We start from the raw sequence: 27,055 nt of genomic DNA on the forward strand, positions 1-27,055 counted from the left end.
GAAAAAGAAGGGAACCCTTATGAAATTTGGCGTCCCCTGAGTTTGCGCCTCCAATGCATTCTTCCTGTGCCCTTCGCGGGATGAGGTTGGCAGAGAGACTTCACACCCTCTATTGACACATATGTTCGTAGTTCTAAGTATTGAAATGTGTTCTCGGTTAAAAATTTCAATTCCAATTATTGCGTTCAACTCCAAGAAAATTGCCCTAAGGAGTATCAAAATTCACAGAGGTCCTTTTCTGTGGACAGTCATATTTGCTGTCATCCAAAATTAATAACGCCTTAACTTCATCTCCAAATTTTGACTTTCCTTCTAATTACTGCTCTATTACTAGAGAACCTAGAATCACCAGCTTTCTTCAATTTTTCAGTTCTAGTTTTCATTTTCAAGTATGAGACATAACAACCATTCTGGACGAATGAGAACGTGTGTCGATTTTTTTTAGAAATAGGATTTTGTCAGAATCACAAAGTGAAAAAATTTGAATGAATTTATTACATTTCAGCTTTGGATGGCATTGCAAGGAGCTGTATCACAACAAGAATAAAAATCGGAAAATGAGCGCTAAAAAAGTTCATTTATTTCTCCCTGCCTTAAAGACTTTTTAAGGAGTATTTGGTCGGAAATTTCCAAACGGTAGTTCATTAAGTAGTGTTTTTGCCAAAAGTGATTATAAATTTCGCTTTAAAACCGCCATTCTCTCTCAAGAGAAAGCATTTCCTTTCAATATGGCCCGAGGAAAGCTGGTGCACCCGTTGATGGTATGGCTAAACTTTTCGCTCACGCCAGTTTGGCTCGCGAAGTCGCTTTGATTAGTCCAATCTAGAGGGAGCAAGACGAAAAGCAATTCTTAAAGTTGATTCAGCGCCGGAAACTTCGAAACGGCGTCACCTGTTGGAGAGATTATGCAAATGTAGTTCCAGGATTTTGCAGTGCTCACAAACAGCGGTGAGGGTGGCTATCCTTGCCTGAAGAAAATTGTCCCCATTCCTTGATTCGAGGATATCGCAAGGTGTGCGATTCATCGAATTTCAGCCCGTTAATCGGCCCTTGTGATTCATCCGAGGTTCCAGTTGGACGTATTTCTGCCAAACGGAACTATGTGTATTGAGACATGAGCCCTGAGATCCATGAGAATAGATGCATAGCAGGGCTCACGTCATAATGCACATAGTTCCGTTTGGTAAAAATACGTCAAGTTGTGAGTTGTAGTTGAAACCGGCCACGTTGAATTATTGTTGAATTATAAGTATTAAGAAATGGGGAACACTTGTTTGCAAGTTTTACGTAGAAACAAGAGCAAAGACTGTTGCTAATGATCACAAGTCTGCTACGGAATCAAGTAAAAAAAAGGGAAACAAACTAGCTGACTGAATACGGGGAAAAAACAGAACAGAATTTGGGAATCAATGAATCTATCAATGAAATGTATCTAGAAAAGACAACATCTGAATCTTTCATCCTTTCTTTCTTTATTTTTTTTAAAAAAAGAAAATTAATTTCATAAATGATTTTTAAACCTATCTGCAAGGGTGTTTCTCTTTTTCTCTCCCTTCATTTCCACTTTTTTTTTTTTTTTTTTTTTTTTTTTTTTTTTTTTTTATGCCGTATAACTTTAAGTTTGTCCAGATTTTTGGGTAAAAGTTTCAATTTAGATATGATTAGGTCAACCAAAACCGGGGCTCGAGCAAAATCGCCTTTTGCTCAAAAACAGAATGGAAATTATGATGATTATTGATTGATATTGAGTGTGAAATAAACGCCAACGCTGTCCGAGCCGCTCGGAAAAAGGGAGCTTATACGAGTGAATACAATGAGGTGGTAAATTGCGAGAGATCGATCGGTCGCACCTGAAGCAGGAAAAGCGTGAGAATCGATAACGGCGACGGACCAATACTTAGCCCTGCAAGTTTGTCCCAGCTGGCCCTGTTTCTATCTTTCCGCGTGAGTTCACTTTGAATAAGCTCCCACCGAAATAATCGTATTTAGTTCCGGGAATTTATACGGATTTCGTTCGCGGTTTACCGGAATGGTTTTAATCTCCATCGGTTCGTTTGATCATTGATTTTGGGGAGAGTTGCTGCTTGGAAAGTTTGGACTTATCTGCCGCTCGAAGATCTCTTAATGTGAAATTTCTGTCCTTTTTCGAGAGGAAACGGGTAACATAATGATTCACAGCCGTTCAAGCAAGAGCTTATCGGAAAATTCGCTTAGGGGGCAGCAGATAATCAAATGGCATAAGTGTTTTTTGTGATTTTGAATAAAAAGCGTTGAAAGTCAAAAAATTACATGCACGCTTGCATAACAAATCTACTTTCAAGTTTTGCTCATTATACCTATGAAAACTGTCACTCAACTTCTATGTTATCTGCTATGCCCCCTAAACAAATTTCTCAATCACCTCTTGCTTGAATGGCGTGTGAATCATTATACTATCTGTTACCTCTCAAAAAAAAAAAACAGAAATTGAACTAAGCAGCAATTTGATCCAAGGTATATCTGCTAATGGACCAGTTGCGCTGGTCACAGAATTGTGTTTTAATACTTGATTCTTGTAGATCAGTTATAAAACTAATAAGATCCATCCAAACAGCAACTTCTTATGTTGAATATCAACCGAGATATCGCGCCTGAAAAACTCGAAGTATGACGTCATCCTACGCGGTAGCACATACCATGTTATGCACAACCTCGGTTGATGACGTCATAAATCGCGTTTTTCAAGGCCATGTCTAGGTCAATATTCAACGTAGAAAGTTGCTGTTTGGGCAGATTTTATTATTTTTACCAGATCTACAAGAATAAATTAAGCATGAAAACACGATTCTGTGACCAGCACAAGTATTGGCCCATTGTTTAATATTTGGCAGTGCTCAAATGTTCAAACTACATTTTTCCTTAACATAACAGTAATGTCGTTGCTGTTGGTGACAATGGAGATGTTGCATGTGTGCGGAATTTGCGATTTGACTGTTGATTCGTATGTGAAAGCTCGTGAGAAACACGATGGTGCCACTGGTTTTCTCTGAAATCATCTCCCAAGCTCAAAAAAAGCTCTCAAGTTGAGACAAAAATGGAGGGGATATCCCACCCTACCCTGAGAGTCCATCTCTACATCAAGACAAACTCTCCATGCAAAGATAGGGAGCAAATACATTAGCAGGGTTGCCGTGTTTTCAGTTTTGGAGTCCCCAAATAAAGTGGCAGCCCTGTCAATGTATTTGCTCCCTATCTTTGCATGGAGAGTTTGTCTTGATGTAGAGGTGGACTCTCAGGGTAGGGTGGGATATCCCCTCCATTTTGGCCTCAACTCGAGAGCTTTTTTTGAGCTTGGGAGATAATTTCAGAGAAAACCAGTGGCACCATCGTGTTTCTCGCGAACTTTATCATATGCATCAACAGTCAAATCGCAAATTCCTCACACATGCAACATCTCCATTTACTCTGACGACGGCACCGGCAATGAAGCATAAGTAAAAGCGAGATTCGGAATCTGAGAAAGCTCATTGACACCGAGGAATAGGCTCACTGACCATTCGACGAGGTCGGGACGAGGGACCGGGAAATCGCGGCGCGATATTCGACGACCGCGCAGGTTTTCCACGGAGGGGCGGTACGCGGGGAGGGCGGATGATTGATGCCAAAACGGGCCTAAGTGGGTTATTTATCCGGAGCAATGAGTTGTAGTTGATCTATGATACTAATCTATCGCTCGAGCGAGGAATAAGTTTTCGTTCTCGCTCGCTGCTCATCTTCCCCGGCCCGGGGCGAGGCGAAAACATCAATGATGACATTCGAGAAGACAGCTTATTTGCTCGCTTGACTCCCCCATGGCGCTCCAGGCATTCTGTTCGCCCCCTCCGGTCCCCCCGCCGTATAATGGCTGACCTATCAATCTCTCGGCTCCCATTCAACCTTTTCCGGTCCGCCCCCCTCGAGCCGGAGCTATTCGGCGCATCTAAAATATTTGATTGAATATCAGTCGATTACGCAAACATCCCATTTCCGCGCTCTTTTTATCAATCATGGTCGGACAGCCTCCCCCGCTGCCACGCATAATCTGCCGGTACGAGGAATTCCCATCGTGCTTCGATGAATTTCAATGGGCAGATTTCGTCCAGGAACCATCTTCTCCGTGACACTCGGGAGAGGGATGCGTCTTGCGGCCCTCGCAGCCGGGGGAGGAATTGCGGTTTTCGCTTCGGCGATAATGTAACCGCGCTTTTGTCGAGGGGTTTTCTTGAGGATGGACAGTTTACGCTCGGCCTGAAACTCAAAAGTCTGCACTTTTTTAGAGTGACGTTCTGAAACTCGGCAGTTTATCAACGAAAGCGCGGTGAATACCGGAATGTGATTGTCCACAGAATGAGGAACCTTGCTGTCAAAAAATGTCCAGTTGACACACCCTTCTCAAATACCTTCTCCGAGAAAAGTTTCGTAACAGTTTGGTATCCTTTTCTGATTTGGAGTTATGTTGGTTTAAAGACTGCAATTCAAATAGCGCATTTTTTAAAAAAAGCTACGCAAATTTTTCATCTGGGCTGAAAATAGCTGGATTAAATACAACTGTACGCGAGGAACTTGCACACTGTTGGTTTGACCCTTAAATGCACAAGCCGGGTCAAGTGCTTGACCCAAGGCTTGCTAGGAACATGTATTCCGTGGGTTGTGTGGCGCCGGAGCACACAAGCTTTAGATATAATGTCTACAAGTTACATCGTGAAAAAAAATTGAACATCAAATTGAAAAAAGAGAGAAAAATCGATTGTCAACACAGTGGAAGATAGGAGTGACGTGTTTTGGTCCCCTTTTGTAAACTTTTCTCCTAATCTGAGCAACACCTCATTGGCAGTTTGAAGTGGAGCACTTTGATTTATGTCTCGCGCCAAGGCTCCTTCAATTTTGCAGATGCATCACGGACATCCAACAAGCACGAATAGCTGTATCTCTCCGCCGTCGCCAACGCGCGCATCCTTTCCGTGCTCTACTTCCATATTGTGTTTGTTTCTGTTAGTTTTACTAACGATGTTGCTTCAAGGGCTGCGTGAGCAACGCAGCCAGAGATAGGAAAGACATTTTCGGATCTCGACTTTAACTTTTCTCCCAAATCAAAGCGACACCTCATTGGCAGCATAGAGCGGAGCATTGCGAGTTCACGTCTTGCGCCATCTCGCCTTCAATTTTACAGATGCATCGTGGACATCCAACAAGCACAAATAGTTATATCGCTGCGCCGTCGTCAACATGCGTTGAGGTGTCACTGATTTTTGAAAAATGAGACAAATTAAGGTCATAAGCGCTCAAAATATGCTATGATGTGTCGAAATCATCATTAATCTAAGAAAAAAAAAAAAAAAAAAAAAAAAAAATAAGGGTTCAGAGGTCCCTCAAGCGCTGTAAAGCGCGTGCGTCTAAAAAGCGGTATTTTGGCTAGAGCTGTACCTTTCAGAGAATTTTGTTTTGACTATTACCCCTGGAAATTCCAAGCCAATCAAATTGACCCAACTATCTCTTCTGGGGGAGTTATGAGGCCTCAACATACTTATTCTTAGATATATCCAGAAGTTTCCCATTAAAAGTTCAATTTATGAGTGAAAATTTCGCAACGTTGAAATGAAGTTACGTTCTTTCGTTAAACTGCGACGATACTCAATCGCGGCCTTCGTACAAGCAGCAGACGAAAAGGGACCGGATGATTCGAGAACCCGTTGCGCCGAGAAGGACCCTTTAATTTGGGCAATCTATTCTTAGCGTGCAGCGGAACTGTTGTCCTCGTGATTATCGGTAATAGCAGGACTTTAATCAAACAAAAGCAACAGATAACGGTGCAAGAGGGCGGGATCAGCACACGCTTTAAATAAAGTTCCTAATGGGATTAGTAGGGGAGCCTCGAGGACAGACGAGTGTGATGAGCATATAACCTCGAGCTCGATTGCGTGGCGGCTGCCCGGGAGCAACAGGACCCCTCCTTTCGGGAAAACGCTTTTCCTTGCACGCAAATCCAAACCGACGAACGCTACACCCACACGAAGCGGTTCGCCTTCCTTTCGACCGAACGCAACCGTCGAGGCCGGTATCCCCTTCAAAACTCCGGAACGCATCCAATGTTACGCGTGTCTAAAAAAACCTAAAAGAGCGGGAAATAGGAATGGGAGGGGGCGGGGGATTAAGTTTTTTTACGCGCCCCGCCGGTAAGAATAGGCGGTATGCACGCGTGTGGGGCGAGAATTACGGAGGAGGTTGGAGCACGCGATGTCACATGTTGAAGGACCGTAAACGCTGTCGAAGCTGACCGCAGAGCCGAGAGCTACACGACTCCTTCAAGGCACTGGACGCAATTATTTTCACCAGGCCGTGCCCTTGCTGGCCTAAGCTCCTGTTTTGCGCATGGTGACTTTCATGTCTGTGAGAAATTCCGTTGTTTCTTGTTGCAGGAACGTTATCGGTCGGTTTTTCCGGTAGAGCCAAATTATCTACAAAAACTGTTCCGCACTGCTGAGTAACGAGCAAACAAATGGGGAGTTCTCTGTGTAAATAAATAATTTCCTTAGAAAAGTGCTTATCGTCTGTGTGAGGTTGATAAAGCGAGTCCTTTGGTTCAGAAAAGACTCATCCAGTTTCTCCGAAACACCTTTCCCAACTCTCCCTTCCTGACATAAAGTGTGTTATATAGATTGCTATCTCCCCGAAAAACGACTTTTATACTAGGGCCCACGAACGATGATCCCTGAAAAATCGGGCGAATAAACGCGTGGGCCATGTAAATGACAACGCTGCAGGGTCGAGCACGCACATCGACGAGACCGGGTATTGTGAACGCGAAAAGCTATTGTATGCGAACTGCTGCTATTCTACCCCTATCTTCAGGTCAAAATTCTTCATAGGAAGCCCTTTCGTAAAAGACCAATTTCTTGTAACTTTGCCCCAATCTCTCCGTCCATTACATGGTTGGATTGCTCGTAAAATTCTGAGCTAAATCATATATAATTGTTATATACAATTTTTATTATTTCCTTCTTTTTCCTTTTTGAAGCGAAGTCCAATTTTTATTTATAACGTCGTATCTCGAACTGTAAATTTGCTGCTATTTGACCGATTTTTATAAACGAGGCCTCTTTTTACTCGTGTTTTAAAGGAGAGTAACGAAACACTTGCTAAAAAAATGTTACACAACTTTCAACAAATTTTGGTTTTTTCTAGCGGGAGGGTGAAATTGTAAATTACGCGTAAGTAATTAGGGTTCGATTGTGGCTCGGCTCGGCATTGTCCTCGAACTCGAGACTCGGTTCGGGCCGGGGTGTCGCTGTTGCCAGTGTTTGCAAGAAATACCCGCGGCTCAGGGATCATCGTTCGTGGGCCCTAGTATAAATTGGACACCGTGCCGCATCTGATTTTCATTCATACGTTAATTGCCGATTAAAAGCACGCATCGACAACAGCGGGTACTTACACGGGTCACCGAGGGAACAGGAAAAGTTACGGCGCCTTCAGTTTTTTTCCTACGCATCACGCACATCCATCGCGCTCGAATAGTTGTATCCGGGCGCTAATATAAACGTCGCGTCTTTGCATTCATTTAAAGAAGATTCCTAACAAGTCAAGCTCTTTTCCTTCACCAACTTTTCTTTATAATAAGAACAGGACAAGCTCTTTTCTTTCAACAACTTTTCTTTGTAATAAGAAAAATTAAAATAAAACCCTCAAAAAAACAGTAAAAACCTTTACCACCAACTTTGCAAACTATTCCTGCCATCTTTGTTCGATAAACATGGACAACTATTTAACATCATACCTCGAAAATTTTTGATATTATTTTATTTTTTGTGAAGAAAATTCTGTGGAAAAGTTAAGTAGCATCATTAATTTGTCTTTCTTCCAAAAAGTAAAAAGTAGAATTTTTGAAACGCACATACGGATTTAATCCTCGCATCTACCCCCAAAACCTTCAATATTTGACCTATATATCCTCCGTAAATCTAATCGATTTATGTGGACGTCAAGAAATTTAGACCAAACGATAAATGAAAACATAAGGAAATGTGAAAACAAAGTTGGAACGAACTCAAAAGGCCGTGTCGGGGTGGTATCGACCCCTTGTCAACCAGAAAACAAGGAGTAAAAAAAAATAAAATAATGATGAAAACTCAAAAGTCCTATAAGTCCCTTTTTTAAGACATCGCGTTCATGTCTGTTATCACAAGCAGCGACCTCTGGATTTTTGCTTTCTTACTTTTTGTAACCTGATTGATAAGGCGGTTCGTACGGGCCGAGGCCCTTTGACGTTTATTTTAAGCTTGTTTAACCATTTTCTTACGTTTTTTTTTTTTTTTTTTTTTTTTTTTTTTTTTTTTTTTTTCATTGAAGGATCCGAGCCATTTTCGTTTATTGCTCTTATCTCCAGAAATCTGCGTTAAATAATCCCTAAAATTTTACCAAAAAGGAACTCTCCCTCTTTTTTAAGATTCAGTGGAAAAAATGGCACTCACTGAAAAAAAAATCTCGGTGTATTTACTAAGAAAAGGGTAAAATTACCAAGAATTCAGGGTTCTATTTTATCCCACTTTTTTCTTGGTAAAATTACCATTTATGAAATTACCGAGAAATCTCGGTAAAATTATTGATTTTCTCGGTAATTTACTGGACCCCGGTAAAAACGCCAATATTTTTTATCGACTGTGGTAGAATTACCGAGATGAAATGGCAAAGTTACCGGGAATTGATTACCAATAAAAGTGGCATTCTTACATGAGAAAAACAGTAAAAATACCGGTTTTTAGGTAAGCTTACCAGTCTGTCTTGGTAAAATCACCAATAATTGGTAAAAAAAGTGAGATGGTAAAGATACCAACGGACCTTGGTAAAAACGCCGAGAATTTTTTTTCAGTGCCCTTTTTTAAGATTCAGAGGAAAAAATGGCACTGGATAGGAGTTCCGAGATTCGGCAATGCCGGTGCAGAGGTGCCGTGAGCATGACAAAGAAGATGAGGAGGTGTTTTAATTAGATTTCGTGATTCGAAAGGGTGAACTGTGAAATAGGGGGCAAATTAGGGGCGCGTCTCAAAGGTTTCTCGAGATTAATCCGATAATGTCATCCAAGCGAGTCTGGACTTGAGGAGGTGGCGCTAAGCATGTGACGTCACTGAGTGACTCGGGGTATTAAATGTTAGTTCCTTCTGTCGCCCGGAACAAAGACTCCACCGCACACCGTCTTCGTCTCAGACGTTGGCAAATGACTCCGAGATCTCCTCTATATTCGAGGTGGCATAATGATAGAAAGGGTACTTTTAACAAGAAACATGGTTTAGCCTTTGCACATAATTTTATTAATTACATATACATATATGTAGATAAAGCTATTCAACCCCTCTAAAAGCTTCGACTGTATGAGGCCTTACATGTAACAATGGCGGATGTGAAAAATTACCTTTTCAAAACACGCTTAAAAAACTGTTTTGTTCACACAAAAATTTAATATGTTTGGCTCTGGCATAATGAACAGATCTCAAAGATCACATCTTAAGTATTTTCTCAAAATTTTCTCGATGCCAAAACAGTTTTTTGGATGTATTTCGAAAATGTAATTTTTCACATCCGCCATTGTTACATATAAGTCATCATATGTGAATGTGATTAATAAAATGTATTACGCAAAGGCTACCATATGCCCAGGCCCGCCACATCCCATCTCGGGCCCTGGTACCAATTTTCTGGCCCGGGCCCCTGGCACATGGGGGGGGGGGGTCCGGGGGCCTCCCCCGGGAAATTTTTGAAATTTTAAATATATTTGGACGCATTATGAAGCTCTTATGATGGAGATTTTCCATCAATTTCTGCAGAATAATTACGCCTTTTTGTTTACTTTCAGCACCAAAAACTTTCGAATTGTTGCATTCAAAACATCTATAATTTTTTTTTTGAGGGGGCAGATGATAATTTTCAATTCTATAGGGAGCCGGGCCCCCCTGGACTCCCCTTTCGTACGTCTATGGCAAGGGAGTTAAGCCATTGAAGTCGAGGATGCCCAGAAAGGAGCCTCTTAGCATCCGACAACGGAAGAAAATGAAACACAGTTACTAAAAATACCATTCTACATATACTCAAAATCTTGAAAATCTCTAAAAAAGTAAGAAAAATTTTATAGTGCCCTAGCGTGTTTTTGAAACTTCATTCACCTTTTGCGGAATTTTTAGGGTAATTTGCTCACTTTTCCCTACGAGACAAGGGTTACACATGAATTCGTAGTGGTTTGTCACCTGCGTCACGGGCCCCTCCAGGGCCCGGGCCCCGGTACCAAGGACCCAGTATCCCCCCCCCTTGTGGCGGGCCTGCATATGCCTCATTATTATAATATATGCGTAAGAGCCAGCAATATGCTCAAGGGCTACAACCTAACTCGAGGTACTAATTTTTAATTGTTTTTAGTCTTAATAATACACACTTTTCGAATCTGAAGATTATATTTAACATCTAATTACATGTGTTCAGGAGAAAGGAGTCTCAGTTCCAGAACTTCGGATCGAACCGCCATCCAACTTCATTCCACACGACGAGGTATGCATCATTTTTCAAATTAATTAATTAATTAGGCACTATCAGTTTTCTTAATTGTATGTTGTATTCCCACAAAGTTCCAAGATTCAAAGTTGGTGGACATTTTGCATCCTCTTCATAAATTTTAATGACAATAATTCCAAAACTCACATTCATTCATTTTCTGACATATAGCCATTTGTTTCTCGGTCTGTTTCATTGATTCTCGAATTCTTGATCTTTATCACACTTATAAATGAGCGCTTTTACAGTAAAAAGAACTATGTGCAAATCATCTGCATCACAAGAAAGTATGCACTTACGTAGGATTAGGAATTGGATTTTTTACAGTTCCCTTTGATTCACTGGAAAAAAAAACACATTGGATCTAGAGTCAAGACTCTTAAAAACATCGACAACAAAAAGTAATCTTCATTCAATCAGAATCTAGCTTAAATCAAGAACCAAGCCTCTTATTTTAAGCGGATTTCGTTTTGATTCAAGCAAAAATCCGAGTGAATCAAGAGTATTTTTTCTTGTCAATGTTTTCAAGAGTCTGGACTCTAGATCCAATGTGTTTTTTTTTTCAGTTTTAAATTCATTCGCACGTGGTTTCTTTTAAAATAAACACGTCCAGATGGTGCTAAGGTTCACGTGCACTGTTTGCTCATGTCCACTGCTGAAAAAAGGAGAGAGAAACTCGCTTCGCAATGGAAAATTTTCAGGTGTCTGAAATTTGAGAAATCTGTTCGTGAACGGAAACTACCGAGTAAATTGAGTACGAGTTTGTCCTCAGTTTCTGAGAAATTGAATCTCTCAGTTCGAAAATGAGCCAAGTCGGGTGTTTTACGATGCATTTTTTGCGCTGAAACGCTCCTTCTCTGGCTGTTACGCAGCTTTTATAGATTCCTGAAAAATTTCATATTGGCAAAATGGATTATTTTCGAACTGAGGAATTCAATTAAGGGAGGAGGTATAGCAGAACGATCTCATCTGCTAAAATACTTGTAATTGAATGTAAAATGCCACCCAAACGACGTCACACGGATGTAAATGTTAGCACTTTCAACTCGATTTTTCTCCAATTTCCTTTATCAGGAAAAGAAATTGTAGAGAATACCGTGAGCTCATAGAGTACTTTCACAAATAGTAATACATTTTTTTCGTCCAAATTATCCACTTCTCTGACCATTTCCTCTGTTATCAATACAAAAGGTACGTCCCTTTATAGAGAGAGTTAAGACAATGCGGCTCACGGATGTCACAAACGGGAATAAAGATTACACAAATTGAACGTTTTTCGTAATCTTTGATGAGCCCACTCCCGAATTCCTGTCTCCGTTCCTCCTCTCATTCCGTTTGTTTCTTGCCGTTCCCTCAATTTCCCGGTCCATTCCAGTTTATAATCTTTGCAATCTGTGAAAATGTAATCTTGCCGGCCAGGTTGGCCTAGTGATCAGCGCGTCTGACTCTAGGTCAATAGGTCCCGGGTTCGAGTCCCGGTGGTGGCGTCTAATTTTCACCGCATTGACAAGTAGATCTGCTGAAGCAGATTCTCCTCGGCCCATATCCCTGAAAATTGGAAAAGCCTGGAACGTGGGGATCCCACGATGTCGACGGACAATAAACATACGCTAAAGTTGGTTGAAGGTGCTAGATACGAAGCCATTAAACCAGCAGGAAAAAAAAGAAAAAAGAAAAAAAAATTAATCTCTACACCCGATTGTGACACAGCGGAGGTCTAAGATACGGGAACCAATCAGAAATGGGTTCGTATTGTCTTCACTCTCGGTATATAGGGACTCAAACGCAACCAGGTTTGTGCTGGTGAAAAAGGGATTAAAAATTGAACAGTCTCGGAAATCTTCGGGCTGAGCGAGGATCCCTTTGAAGCGAGTCAGGTGTTGAGGGAGGAAGGGTTGCGAATCCGCGGCCCGTATCCCTGCGAACGACAATCCACGGCGGCGGAAAGTGATTTGAATTCCGTTCGTCGCTGAACGCTATCCGAGGGTATTAGAATCTCGAGAGTCGACATTTGTCACGGGGGAAAAAATTCACGGCCTGCCTTACCCGACGACTTCGTTTCCTGAATTGTTGACATGGGCTATTTTACATTCTCCCCGGGACCGGGAACAGGACAACTTTCCGAGGAAATCGAGGGGACAGGAGAACAAGCGGGTGCATGGGGAGAGGCGGGATGGACGATCCGAAGGGTTTATACCTGCAGTTGCCATGTACGCGGGGAAAAAAGATTTGCTCGCATTGTCGTATGAAAAGTTTATGCCTGTTCTCAAAAGGAAACCCACGAGGACAGATCTTGATTCCCCGATGATGTGCTATTTTTATGTTGTCAACAAACTTCGGCTTTCGATTAGATTTTTATCAGTTTTAGATAAGCACATTCCGTAATGAATTCGTGCGTCATATAATGGGAGTGGAAAATGTCATCGTGTTCGACGTCATGACCAAACAACTTGTCAAAATTTACAACGCTATAGTCAAATGTATATTAAAGTACGGATGTGAAGTTTGGCAGCTGAAGAAACGGACACAGGTTATGCTAAGAGCAACGGAGATGGATTTCTGGAGGAGGTCAGCAGGAATTTCCAGGAGAGATCGGGTCCGTAATGATAGAGTGCGTCAGATAATGGAAGTCGAAAATGTCATCGTGTTCGACGTCATGGCCAAACAACTTGTCTGGCACGGTGATGTTAATAAGATGACGGACGAGAGGCTGCCAAAAAAGATGCTTGATTGGGTTCCTCCTGGGAGGTGACGAAGGGAACGCCCGGTGAAAGGGTGGCGATAGGAAATTTGAAATGAAGGAATGCCAACTCCCTGATGGGTTGTGAGAGGATCGAGTTTTGTGGCGGTTAGGCGTCGCAAAGCGTCAGAGAGCGCTGTAAAAACGACTCTGATGTATGTAGATATACAATGTCTGTGGTAACCAAACTCGGGCTTTGGTTGCTTGCCGATGCAGCATTGTTATTGGAACCGCGAGGCAATGGATCGAACTAATTCTTACCACATAGGTAGTGTTGTAACTACTACCAGAAACGTAAGTAGGATCTGGAATAAATTATGAGTGTTAGTATTTCGTTTCATTCCTGTAATTTTCATCAAATTTCGATCAAATTTTCTACAGACTTCCGATAAATACTCGTCAAATTTTGAATACTTGTAGTTATGAGTGTTCGAGAAGCATGTCATTTTTACATGAATCAAAATCTAAAGAGGTCAATGACCATAGAAAAGAGTGAGTTTTGGTGTCTGGGATAATTATTACTATCAACAAAAATAAATGCTAGGATCGACCGTCAGTGCATACCCGTCAAGCGCCCCCCCCCCCCTTCCTCAATTCATTTGACGCACGATATAAAATTGACAACTGAATACCTTGAGATGCGGCACAGCGGCGCGGCGCGGCGTGTAACAGCAAGGTTTTGGTGTTCGAAGGTGGATCTGGTCAAACTCTCACGCTGCCAGTAACTTATTACATAATGCCGGCTCCCGGAAAGGAAATTCACGATCAGTGCGCATCAATGAAAGATTTCCGCGCATCCTGGTCAGACAGTCGCGCAATTTCAATGATCTTGGGACTCTCAGAGAGCAATGAACAGTGGCGTTAAGCTATAATAATAACTCATCTACATTCTAGCGTGAGCTCTCGATTACTTAAAATACAGCATTTCCGAGGATTAGCTCGGATTACTCGTATCAACAGCTGTGGCGTGGCGTGCTTCGATATATATCGATATTTCCCCTTTTGAAGCTATGGTAAAGAATCGATTATTAAGGTGTTCGTTGCGAACACCCTAACAATCGATCCTTTTGCACATGCTTAAATGGCAGATCAGTCGATATATCGCAAAGCACGCCACGCCACTGATCAACAGTTTTCACTCACTAAAAGCATATTATGACGGGAGACAGCATCTCGGCACGTCGCATCGTGCGAAAATGTCTGTGATACAGGGTGATGCAGAATCAATCGCGAAAGTTTCGAGAATCCATCCTACGGGGGTCGAACTCAGATTTTTGTAACATGAAATTTTTCCAAGAAACCCTTCTCTGAGAGGAGGGGCTCATTTAGTTTAATTTATTATATTGTGCACATACATTAAATACATACATTTCATTCATACTGTGCATTCATAATATTGTCATGACTTGGCGACAAAACGCGTAATCCAATTTCCGGTGTTCCAAAATTGCTGCAGCTACTATAATTTCTCCAGAGTACGATTTTTCAATGAAATTTTCAAATACCACTATTTTGAACGCTGATGAAAAATTATTCACATCTTACTGTATCTATAATGTTACTTTATGATATAAAAATCATTAGAGTAATGCATAACGCATAACGCCTGAAGTAGGAGGCGCTCCAAGGGATTGGACCGAGTAGTGGTCAGAGGGGTCAAATACTTTGAACTGGTTTGATTTTCATAAAAAAAAAAAATCGATCCTTGAAATGAGTGTATTTACTCCGATAAAGCACTCTGTAATTCCAGCGCGATGCGTCCATCTTACTCATTTTATTTTCGTTTACCAATCAAAGGAACGTAATTCCATCCAAATTTGCAAAAATGACTAAAACAATCCAAGTTTATACAAGAACATTACCGTGCTATTTTTTCAAAAATGTTGCTGATTTTTTAGGTCAATCACTGGGAAAAACATCGAAATTTTCGGTTAGAACCGCCCATTGGTTTTCCTGTAATTTTACAATTTGTGAATGAGAATTTTGTAACGATGGAATGTACTTACATTCTTTCATCCGAGGAACCGTCGACGGACTTAAGCGGCGATGCAATATGTAGATTCTAAGATGAGCCCTATGAAGCATATAAATTAGGGCACTTTAGGGCTCACGAAAGAGTGAGTTAGGCTGTTTCATCCCGACATCGGCGACAACCGGTCACCGGTCGCGTGCCGGACTAATCCCGCATTCAAAAACGTGAGTGGTCGAATAAAATCGAGAGATGTAAATATGTCGGCTTGTTGTTACGTCGACACGCGTTTTGATCATTTCGTTTCGCCGTCACAAATTTTCACGAAAAGACGTTGAATATTAAAATTAATCTTTAAACATTAGTTGACAATGTCACGGAATCTTTCCACTCCGTCCCCGGTTTTGCATCGCAAATCAGATCGAGGCAGCTCCTTGAAGTCTGCCCTTCCCCTTTCCGTCTGTCCGCGAAGCCACGGGAAGTAAGGGATCAGTTCCTCCTGCTTTTTTCAGTTCTCCAAGGAAGCTAGAGGGAAAGTCAATTTTTGCAGGAAAAAGTGTCAAAATGCCAAAGGGGCTGAATAAAACAAAAAAGAACTTTGTCCAATGGGTCAGTTGCGTTGGTCACAGAATCGTGTTTTAATGCTTGATTCTTGTAGTTTAGCAATAAATATGTTGAAAGTGACGAATTGTTGTCGATCCTCTTCATGAAATTTCTATCAGGGACAGATAGACCGAAATTTTCGGGAAAATTCCTCCCGAATGAAAAAGAGAAGCCCTCGGCGCGGCGGTCGGCATGTAACACATATTAGCGCCTACAAGACTACATGAATACTTCACACATTGCGTCAAACACAGTACGGTCAGCAGCGGTCGGCGCGGCGTGAAACGCACAGCGCCTACAAGACTGCAGGAATACTTCACGCATTGCGCCAAACACAGTGCGATCAGCGCGGCGCAGCGCAGGAAGTTAAAATTATTAAACCACATTTATGTTTGTTCTTCCTTAATTTTTTAGTTCATTTCTCACAAATGAAAGGCCTTGTCCACACAGAGATAGGTTTACGGAACTGAACTTTCGCGCGAAGTTTCGTGAAATTTTGCTAGTAGTACTGACAGGGCCTACGCAAAAAATGTGTCCGACACAAGTGAACGCGTCTTTTATGCACTCTTCTCCCCCCGGCACGTTCACTTGATGGTTTTCATTGATGTTTCAAAATGAATGAGAAGAGGGCGGCAAAATACAGGCGGCCCATGGGCGGCAAGTAGGTAAATCCGGCCATGTTTCAGATACTGATTTTTCATAGTCTGCCCAGAAAACCTATATTTTTCGACCTGAATAACGCTTGAATATTTATATAACTTGTTAGTACAAGGTGTACTGAACCGAAAAAAGAAAACCGCAAAATCGGATGGCCACCCGTTTCCCTTGAAATGGCCAAAAATTGGTATTTCCAATGAAATACTTCGATCTTTCCCTTTTCCCGTCGCTGTTTCGAGCACTTTCGATTGCAATTTCGAAATTTCCTTTTGCGTGCAGATGCTTCTATCCATAAGTGTCACTAAACCGTAGAAAAGTGAAAATCGAAAAACCCCGAGTTGGTGTGTTTTCGAACTCACTGATTCAACTATACTACTCAGTTGTCTTTGACAAATGTACGTAACGGAAGGTACGAATCAATTTCATTTGCCACTGAGAAAATTCATCAATGGAAACGCCGCGCCGCCACGTTGATTCCACGCGATAAAACCATGGCAACGTTGGATTCATGACTTGTAGCAGCTGAAAGAGATTTCTATCGGTCGTTTGAAACAATTCGATTTTCTTCGGGCGAGTCGGAGGTCCGATAGCCGTACTCGACGACAAGGCCGCACGAGCACTTCCAAATCGGAATCAACCGCGAAACGTGCCCAGAACCAAAGTCGCCCATCTCCATGCTTACTCCTTCAAACTATTGCCAAATTTTCAAAACACAAGTTTTTAAGTCTCTTCTGGGACTTCGCCCCATTTCGCACGGATGAAAAAAATGCATCGTCGTCTTTTGGCAAGATAACAAACGATTGGATCCCAAGTTTAATTTGTATTGAAATTATGTAATGATGAAATGTTGGCTCTTGTTACACCTCTTGATGATATAGGGTAATTCTAAGATCAAAATAGTTACACTCATGTTACGTTTTAAATCTAGCACACATCGATTATACTCATCATATATATAAATATGAGAAAGTTAAAGATGTAAAAATGAAATTTGGAAGATTGTTGCAAAAAATGATAATGAATAATCATTTTTTTCATCTAGTAAAATATAGTCCATGACCCATTTTGGTGGTTTTAAACTTGACACCTTGGCTCTTGACTCGTGGCTCTTGTTACACATCTCTCATGTATGATTCTCTCCATCGCAAAAAAGCTTAGACGTAAGAGAGCTAATACAAAGGCCCCCGGAACCTCTTAAGACACAAAACTGGCATGACGCGTTCAAAATGTCAGTTCATTTTAGAATGTTTCAAACAATGAGATCCTAAGGAATTCTGAAAAATTTTCCCGAAAATTTCGGTCTTTCAGTCCCTGATAGAAATTTCATGAAGAGGATCGACAACAATTCGTCACTTTCAACAGGAACATCTTGGGAATTTCTAACTGAAAATTTCACTTTTTCTTCTGATTGCAATCAGCAAATAAAAAAAAAAATCAGAAAATTTTAGACAGAAACTGCACAAACTCATTCTTATAAGAAATTTCTTGTTTCAAAAAATTTTACAACCTTGCAATAGAGTTACGTTCTTAAGACTAAAAAAAGACGAATTGGGCTCATTGAAGTAAAACTTTTGACCGGAATAAGATGGATTAGGCGTATATTAAAGTAAAAATTAATCGATTCTTTTTTAATGAATGTCTTGTCATGCCCATCCTTCTTTTTTGCATAACATCGCTCAAAACCAGCTCTTAATAATTCGACAGTATCACAAGTAAGATATACAAAAATTGTTAATTTCATAAAAAATGCCTTTCAACACTTCATCTAGAGAAATCAGACTTGAAGCAGAGGCTTCCGCGACCATTTTCAGTGCGATTTGATCATTTTACACAAAAAATGCGCTCAGTTAGGTATCCCACGAATCGCGAACCTGAACTTTGATGACCAGGTGCCATCTAATCACGCAAGGTGCTAAACATTTTGAAATGTAATTGTATCACAATTGATGGACCATTTCTGAAGCTTCATTAACAAACCTCACAAAGGCAGAAATTGACTATTCACATAAATCTAGGTTGCAGCGCAGCTAGGCGCAACATGTAACTTACTCCATCGACTCTTGCTCCGCTCGGTATAAGTAACGCGACATGCGTAGGTGGGATTTGAATAGTATTTTTGCAGCGTCATCGTCAATGAAGATAACGTAAACAATCTCTTGCCAAACTTACTCGTTCGAATATTCCGACTAAGATCATACGTGTATTTGAGGGGGGCCTTAAATGTTTTCTAATTTCCATTCGATTTTTGAAAAAAAACAATTTCAAGCAACTTGTTACGTGCACGCACACAATTGCAATATCGAGAACCAAGATGGTGAGACGGAGGTACGGGCTGTAGTTCATTAAGTGCGGGTTTACGGACCTGCGACTCCTATCATTTGGGAGTAGAAGGTATTCACGCACTACGCGTGATACACTTTTACAATATTTAAGCTCAACTTACCCTCGTATGCACCCGCAATGCAGACTTTATTACTCCTATTATGAACTGCGCATTGCTGGACAAAACTATCCTTTCCCAAGTACGTGGATTTTTAACAAAATATTGCCCAAAAATATTTTGCCCAATAGAAGTACGCAATAATTCAGATCCTTCCATTACAGTCACGCATTTTAAAAATCACATTGAGTCGTAAGTTTCATACACAAAGTTTGTCCTAATGTTGCAGTTTTGAAGATTTAAGTTTTAAAGAAAATCTTGCCAAAAAATTTAGTCTAAAACAAGATTTGTTCAAAATCTTTAATCACTTAATTTCTTTCAAAAATGTCATTCTTATGCACTACAGGCTCTAACTATACAACGGAGTTGCAAACTGGCTGGCCAGTAAAATTATTAGTGCTTGAGAATATTAATTAGTTTAATCGTTAAATATACGGAAATTGATAAAATTAAGGCGAAAAAAAGAAATCCCATTTAGAGTATTTCAAAGAAAGGGAAATTTAATTATTTTCACGTCATTACCACGAGAAAAATACATCGTTGCTGGTGCAATGCTCATAGTGGAATTTCGGTTTCCATTTACTTTCCCAGCCATGATTACGATGTCATTTTTGTGGTAGAAATTATGTCCGTCCCAGCAAAAATGCACCATTGTTGCTACAACCGAACTATTTGACACCACAAGGTCACAATTACATTTTTTTACGTACAAGAGAGCCCCGTATAGCCGGGACTATGGCGCAAGTCAAAAGCCCCCCACCCCACCTACCCCAGTGCAATGAGTAAACACAACGAAAAAAAAAAGGATGCTGATTTCACATTCTGAATGTAAAAAAGTGTGCGACAACTCACAAAACGCTCAATTAACCGCTACAACAGTTACTTCAGCAATGTAAAGATGTAAAACTAACTACTATGGCGGTTTTCGGCGTTTTGTGAGTTGTCGCACACTTTTTTACTTCCAGAATGTTAAACTAGCATCATTTTTTTTCGGTGCTCGACTGGAGACGTAAATTAGCTGTGGAATTCGCTGAGCGGATTGTAAGAGGAACGATTATTCTCTTTGTAAGAAGCGTTAAGATCAAATCATTTCATAGAAATATAAGTAAGTGAAGATTGGCTGACCTATAAGGGGCCCTCTGGGAGCAAAGACAACTGGCATCTGTCTCCGTGCACCCCAAGTTGGACCGTGCCCCTTAACTTATAAAATCCTCAGAAATTTAGGGATTTGACAACGATGCCACCTCGATCAGCGGATCTGGTTATTGGCGGAGGCAGAGTATGGCGTTATTGGTGGCGTCAGTCAAGCGGTGACCAGATCGGGTGGCGGCTCCTCTCTTGGATTAATTTAAGTGCTCTTTCATTTGCGGCATTGATTTTTTCCTGGATTGGTGAGTTGTTCATCCATCATTTCCTCCCCCTAAATGGAATTTTTTCGCCCCCCCCCCCCCCCCAGATGACACATTTTTCTCTGGTTGCATTGCATGCAGGTAGAGGGTGCATTTCTATGACCCCTTTCCCTATACTTTTGAACACTGGAAAAAAAAACACATTGTATCGAGAGTCCAGACTCTTAAAAACATCGACAAGAAAAAGTACTCTTGATTCAATCAGAATCTAGCTTAAATCAAGAACCAAGCCTCTAAATTTATGCGGATTTCGTTTTGATTCAAGCAAAAATCCGATTGAATCAAGAGTATTTTTTCTTGTCAATGTTTTCAAGAGTCTGGACTCTGGATCCAATGTGGTTTTTTTTTTTTTCCAGTGAAGTTAAAAACAAAACAAAAATAAACGTAATTTTGCGGACATTTTGTGCTATCCAGCGTCACAACAAGATAGCATTTTGCGTGTCGAAAAATTAGTCTCACTTGTGTTTAATTCCGAAATTCGGATTGCATTTGTGATTTTAACGAGGAAATATGTATTTGTGATGCTATTTATTTCCTAAACGATGAAAACGTCCTGTATTTGTAACTCAGGCTTACCTAATTCTTTAGCCTGACTCCACTTTGCCCCATCCGATTTTGACAAAATGAAGCGCCGCAAAAGTATACTCTTTTATTAATACTCTGCAATCTTAGTGTTTAGTGTGTGAACGTAATCTCGGGATAATTGCATTCTGGCAGGGTTGGTTACAGAGAGCTGCTGTTTTCTTGAATTTTTAGATTAGAGCGTAGCATCAGCAGTTTAAAGCAAAATGATTAAAATACAATTTTTTCTCACCTACGAGAAAAGTGTCCGGTGGCCTTATTGAATCCGATTATTATAGAGATTATATTATTATATTATTATAGAGATATTATTATATTAGATTAATATCATACATATATTCAGAAAGCTCTCATTTTTCTGGAAATTTTGACACCACGATCATCTTTCTACGACAAACCGTTGAGAAGTTATGCTACTTTAAAGGTTTTGACTTTGACCCCCCATTCCCCCCTTTTCCCTGGGGGTTAGGCAAAAAATATGACCAGTTTTGAGTGTCTGGGAAGACCCTCTATCATCCCTGAGAAAATCGTACGATTCCGTGTTCAGGCCGATTTGGCCGTTTTGTTGTAGGGTCCTTTACAAGGTAGAGGAGAGGGTAAAAACTTGCATGTTTAACGTTCCCTAATTTATGAACATCCTCCGAAAAGTTCGACCATTTTTTTTCGAGCGTAATGGTTTTACATGAGTCCATGTGGGAGATCAGGAAACTGTTCTTACTGAAAAAAAAAAAAATAAACCTTTTCTGATATTATAATATTTGCGAAGTGTGTTTATATTGGCTCATATCCTCACGAGTATGCGAGTGTTGCGCAAACAAATCAGCAGCTTTTCGACCGCTCACATAATTTGGCAACTCTCAAAGTTCACAATACAAACGCAAGCTTCATGACCGCCGTTCAAAAACCGCCTATCTCTGGAAACTCTATATTTGGAGACCTGCGATTTCTGCTCACACGGTAGATTAGACCAAGGGACAGGAGAGCTAGGGGATTAGTATGGGCTGGCAAACATACCGATTGTTCAATACGCTAATTGAATCGTTTTCAACTCTTCGTGTTTGGTACTTGATGCGATATTCGCCAACAAGCAACCAGGCCTCAGTTTGCAGACTGAGAAAAAAATCCACCAATTTCTCGTGTTGAAACGACCAATTAATAAAGCACGGGTCCTAATTTCATGAACTTGACAACGTGTGCGATATACTGATGCCAAAGATAGCATTGTAACTTCAACTCGTAATAAATTTGTAAACCGCTCTCGTATTTTGATTGACAAGCTCGGAATACTCGATGAGTGGGTCGCAGTATCGTCTGCATGATCAATGACCGCTATGCGCAGCTGATCGATATTAAATCGATCGGCTGATACGGTGGGTTTGGTGTAATCCGGTTGAGGAATATTCGAATTAATTAACAACTGCGAGTTCCGTCTCATATTTTTAGCAAATATTATACGTTCCATAATATTGTCAACCAAACCTCTGAAGCAAAGAATCTCATCATGTCGACGGTGTAGGTCTGCAACCACGTATCTCGGTTTGTGACGTCACAGACTTCCTGTCATACATTATTTGGACCCCATTAAACAGAAAGGAACCAAGCCACATCAGCTACTGCCAAATTTAACAGGGAAATTACATTTTTTACGAGAGAACGTCTATGCAGATTCCTTTGAAAATTTTAAGGAATTTGCTTTGTATTATGGAGAAAATTCACTGAAATTTGCACTAAGTTCCGCACAACCGTTTTCATGTAAAAAATTAAATTGCCCGATTAAATTTGGCAATAGCTGATGTGGTTTGGTTCCTTCCCGTTTAACGCGGTCCATTTTTAATGGAAAACTGAATAACGGAAATCATTTAAAACTGCCGCGATTTTTCTTCTCCGTGCGAAAAAAATTTCTCGAAAAACTTCAAGGGATGATGTCAATTTGTTCTCCTTTAAAAATGTAATGTAGAGGCGGAGATTTTCAAAAACGCCGTCGATGTGCTAAACATCTCAGTATAGCAGAGTGCAGATTTCCTCTCATACGCCATTCATAATTGAAGTAGAAAGCTGTTAAAAATTCTCCCTTGAAAACCTCCTTAATCACTCTTCTTTGTGTGAAGAATATGCGATGAAAACTCTGAAGAATGATGGCGGTTCGTGCCTCGCTGAAAAATAAAACGGGAGAGGATATTTTGAGACGCTGCTATATTGAGACACGTGGTTTGGAAATTTCGCACCGTCGATTTGTAGATCACCAATTCACCAAAACTAAACTTCATAATAATATTGGACTGCATTTTGCAATTTGGAACTATAAATTCTGGCTCTTCTGGAAAAACACTTATGTGATTACAGAAACTAATGGCACATACGTTGTTTTTTAACCGAGCTAGAATTTATAGTTCCATATTGCAAAATGCAGTCCAATTATGTTAAATGTAGTGTTTAGGAAACTAAATCAAAATATGTTCGATATTCGTCGAAAAAATGCATCTTGCTTTCGGCCAATGGGCAATCAATCAATCGATTATTGACTCAATCGTCCATCCTCACATTGGGACTTTCATGCGTAATGATAGTATTTAGTTGACGTATCACGCTTCTTATGACGGCATATCTGCCGCAGGATCAACTTGACCTATTTGAAAACCCATGGCTCTCACGCGGACGGATCACCCCGTGTCTTCTCGTCTTGGCGTATGATGTCCGGTTATGACACTCGCCTATTATTCCTACTGAGACGGTTACAATTCACAATTTAAGTGCTGCCGCTTTGCGGTCAGTCATGACCTAACCGGTCGAACAAAGTGGATTAGTCGGCAGGAATTTGGCAACTCCGCTTTGGATGCTCACGTACGAACTGCGGCGCTTACTGGATCTCATAAGGCCGGATCGGAATCCGGAGCGTAACACCTAGGATTGACACCTTTTCTGTCGCGCTACGGAAAAACGCCGTATGGACATTTGAGAGTTGCCAAATTTCCTCCGGTAAAATGTTTATTTTAAGGAGAGGGATATATATTTTCTATTTGCATTTTCAAAAAATTTAGCTTGATTGTGAAAAAAATTCTCTGAAAAAGTGGAGGAGAATGGAGATGTTGCATGTGTGAGGAATTTGCGATTTGACTGTTGATTCCTAAGTAAAAGTTCAAGAAAAACACGATGGTGCCACTGGTTTTCTCTGAAATCATCTCCCAAGCTCAAAAAAAGCTCTCAAAGTGAGGCCAAAATGGGGGGGATATTCCACCCTACCCTGAGAGTCCACATCTACATCGAAACAAACTCTCATGCAAAGATAGGGAGCAAATACATTGACAGGGCTGCCACTTTATTTGGGGACTCCAAAACTGAAAACACGGCAACCCTGCTAATGTATTTGCTCCCTATCTTTGGCATGGAGAGTTCGTCTTGATGTAGAGGTGGACTCTCAGGGTAGAGTGGGATATTCCCTCCATTTTGGCCTCACTTTGAGAGCTTTTTTTGAGCTTGGGAGTTGATTTCAGAGGAAACCAGTGGCACCATCGTGTTTCTCGCGAACTTTTACATAAGAATCAATGGTCAAATCGCAAATCCCTCACACATGCAACATCTCCATTTCCTCCGATAAAATGTTTATTTTAAGGAGAGTAATATATATTTTCTATTGACATTTTCAAAAAATTTAGCGTGATTGTGGAAAAAAATTCTCTGGAAAAGTGGAGGAGAATTATTTACAGATTTCCCTGAAAATTTATGTAGTTTAAGAAAGGAAATCTGGCAACGTCTAAAAGCTCATATCGTGTTCTTCCTTAGCACAGCAGTATCCAGATGTCATTCTACACAAGTGATTTGAGAGTTATGAAAAGGCGCCCTATTATCAAATACCAAAACAGGAGAAATGAGGGGCTTGGAGGACAAGGCGCATACTTAAGTGCAGTTTTTGCTATTTTGAAAAATTCGTGTTTGAAGTTTCGAGGTTACCTGGATCCTCATGGTGGCATAAAAGTTCAAACTGACTTTTTGATGTCTGAAAATTGGACTTTGGAAGCGAATTTTTTTTACAGAATATGCATTAAGACTAATTTTAGTTGAAATCATTAATAGCTCAATTTTATTTTTAAAACTGCACTTATGCGCCTTTGCCCCTTAAATATTTTTCTAAAGTTATACTCAACTAGGGGCTTATGGGGCTGCTTCGCAGCCCCTTATTTTTCCTGTACACTTTTCACTTTCACATGTTTTTTTTTTTTTTTTTTTTTTTTATTTATTTTCATTTAATTTTCTGTTTTGTCTTTGAATCGGGTCTAATTATTTTTTTGAGAGAATAAATATAACAAATGTTTTCAAAAATTGTAATTTTATTTAGTAAACTTTAAACTAAAATTTTGTTTTAATCTTCATACAAAATTATTTTTTCGGTTTTACATTTGTTTTCAAACTAATTTTAAAGAAGATCTTTTTTTATTTTTTAAATACTTTGCTTTTTTTTCGATTAAATTGTTGATTCTTCTTTTGCCATTTCTGTCCTGCTTTTCTTCCTATATTTCCTACAACTTTGCTCTTCTTCTTTCCTCCTTTTGTCTTTTCTTTTTTTGCCTCTTCTTTTTCTTCTTCAGTAGCTGTTCCTTCTGGTTCTTCTTCTTTTTCTGCTCCTGTTTTAACTTCATCTAATTTTTCCGCTTTTTCTTCTTCGTTTTTTCCATGTTCAGTCTGCATTCTGGTTCCGGTAATAAACTTACCTATATATGGATCCTTGAACTTTAAAGCAATAAGGTCCATCACCCGGAATATCAATTCGATTTGCAGAGAAAGAGGCAAAAGCAACAGCACTATTATAATTTCTGATATGCTTTATGAAATTTGGAGAATATAAAAATAATGATTTCAAATCGGTATTTGTCCGAATACTCGGTAAAGAAATTAAGCCATTTTGGCAGCAGTTATTAAAATGACCATTGGACATTTCACCCTGAAAATGGCGAGCATCACAATGATGACAAATTATATTCATTGAACCGACTGAAAATTTGGTAACAAAATTTTCATCAAAGTTCTGATCATCAATTTTATACTTCCGAAATGAAGAAATGAAACTTTGATTTTCTATACTAATAACAGAGTTAAGTTCTTGCTTCACTAAACGAACATGCAAAGAATTCTGGAAAACGCGACCACGTTTTGGAGGACGACCGCCTCGGTCATTGAAAATTTCACTCATAACAACTGTTAAATTTAAAATTAAAATTAGTAAAAATTATTATTATTTTAACAAAATCTTAACTGAAAAGTTCAATTTTTAAATTAAAAAAAATAAATCAGAAGAAAAAGGATGAAATGAAAATGGAAATTAATAATAAACATATTTATACACATTGAAAAGAAACAGCGTGAAAAGTTCTGATCGGAAATGAGAAAAAAAACGTGGAGGTTATTGACTTAAGGAGGAAAAATTGGCAATAGGAAAAAGATGGAACCAATCATGAAAAACCGTAAAAAAAAACAAGCAGTGAACTCCAACACATTGTGTTGATAAGGCGCGTCATTAACTCACACATATCAACCCCTTTAGTTTTCATTTATAGAGATTTCAAAATAGGCAAGTAGCACAACAAGAGAATTCATACGATCCAACTCTTCAACGACGCACTTTGACGAGACCTTGTATTGTGAATGTAGAAAGCCATTCGAACGAGTTTAAGTTTTTTGATCTGCCTTCAGCAATATCTTATCAGATTCTTAAAGAAAAGTGCTACGGAATAATTTAAGCGAAGAAAGGAAAAATTCTGTCGAACTCCTGAAAGATACAGTCGATTTAAAGGTCTTTTTGGGGCTAAAATATCCAAATCACCGGTACCTATTATAGATCCCGATATATTATTGAAAAGAAATTGACTCGATATAAATGCAATTGCATTAAATATGTCTTGATTTTGTTATTTTGAACGTATTTCCATGCAAAGAAGTTCAACCATGTCCATGCTTAATTCATTCATGAATTGAAAGTAAGCGCAATCTACATCCCGAAAATCTACCGATTTGCCGTAAAAAATTGCAGAAACTTGATATACCAGGTCGATGCCTCACTCGTTGAATTTACCAACCAATTTCGTGGGTGCAAATATATAAAAATCAAT

General features: G+C 40.0%; 1 protein-coding gene and 1 long non-coding RNA gene across 2 annotated transcripts in view; both read left to right on the forward strand.

Moving 5' to 3' along the window:
* The window catches only part of Sesn (Sestrin), a 511,698-nt gene that overhangs the window by 8,799 nt on the left and 475,844 nt on the right, over positions 1-27,055 (forward strand). The window contains exon 3 of the mRNA XM_072297982.1: positions 10,486-10,551. Coding sequence (XP_072154083.1) covers positions 10,486-10,551 — 66 coding nt within the window. The remainder of the gene's footprint in view (positions 1-10,485; positions 10,552-27,055) is intronic.
* Positions 20,006-27,055, forward strand: part of LOC140224223 (uncharacterized) — a 54,431-nt gene continuing 47,381 nt past the window's right edge. Inside the window, exon 1 of the long non-coding RNA XR_011899497.1 lies at positions 20,006-20,354. This is a non-coding gene — a long non-coding RNA (uncharacterized lncRNA). The remainder of the gene's footprint in view (positions 20,355-27,055) is intronic.

This window comes from Bemisia tabaci, chromosome 3 (genome assembly GCF_918797505.1).
Source record: "Bemisia tabaci chromosome 3, PGI_BMITA_v3".
Lineage (NCBI taxonomy): Eukaryota > Metazoa > Arthropoda > Insecta > Hemiptera > Aleyrodidae > Bemisia > Bemisia tabaci.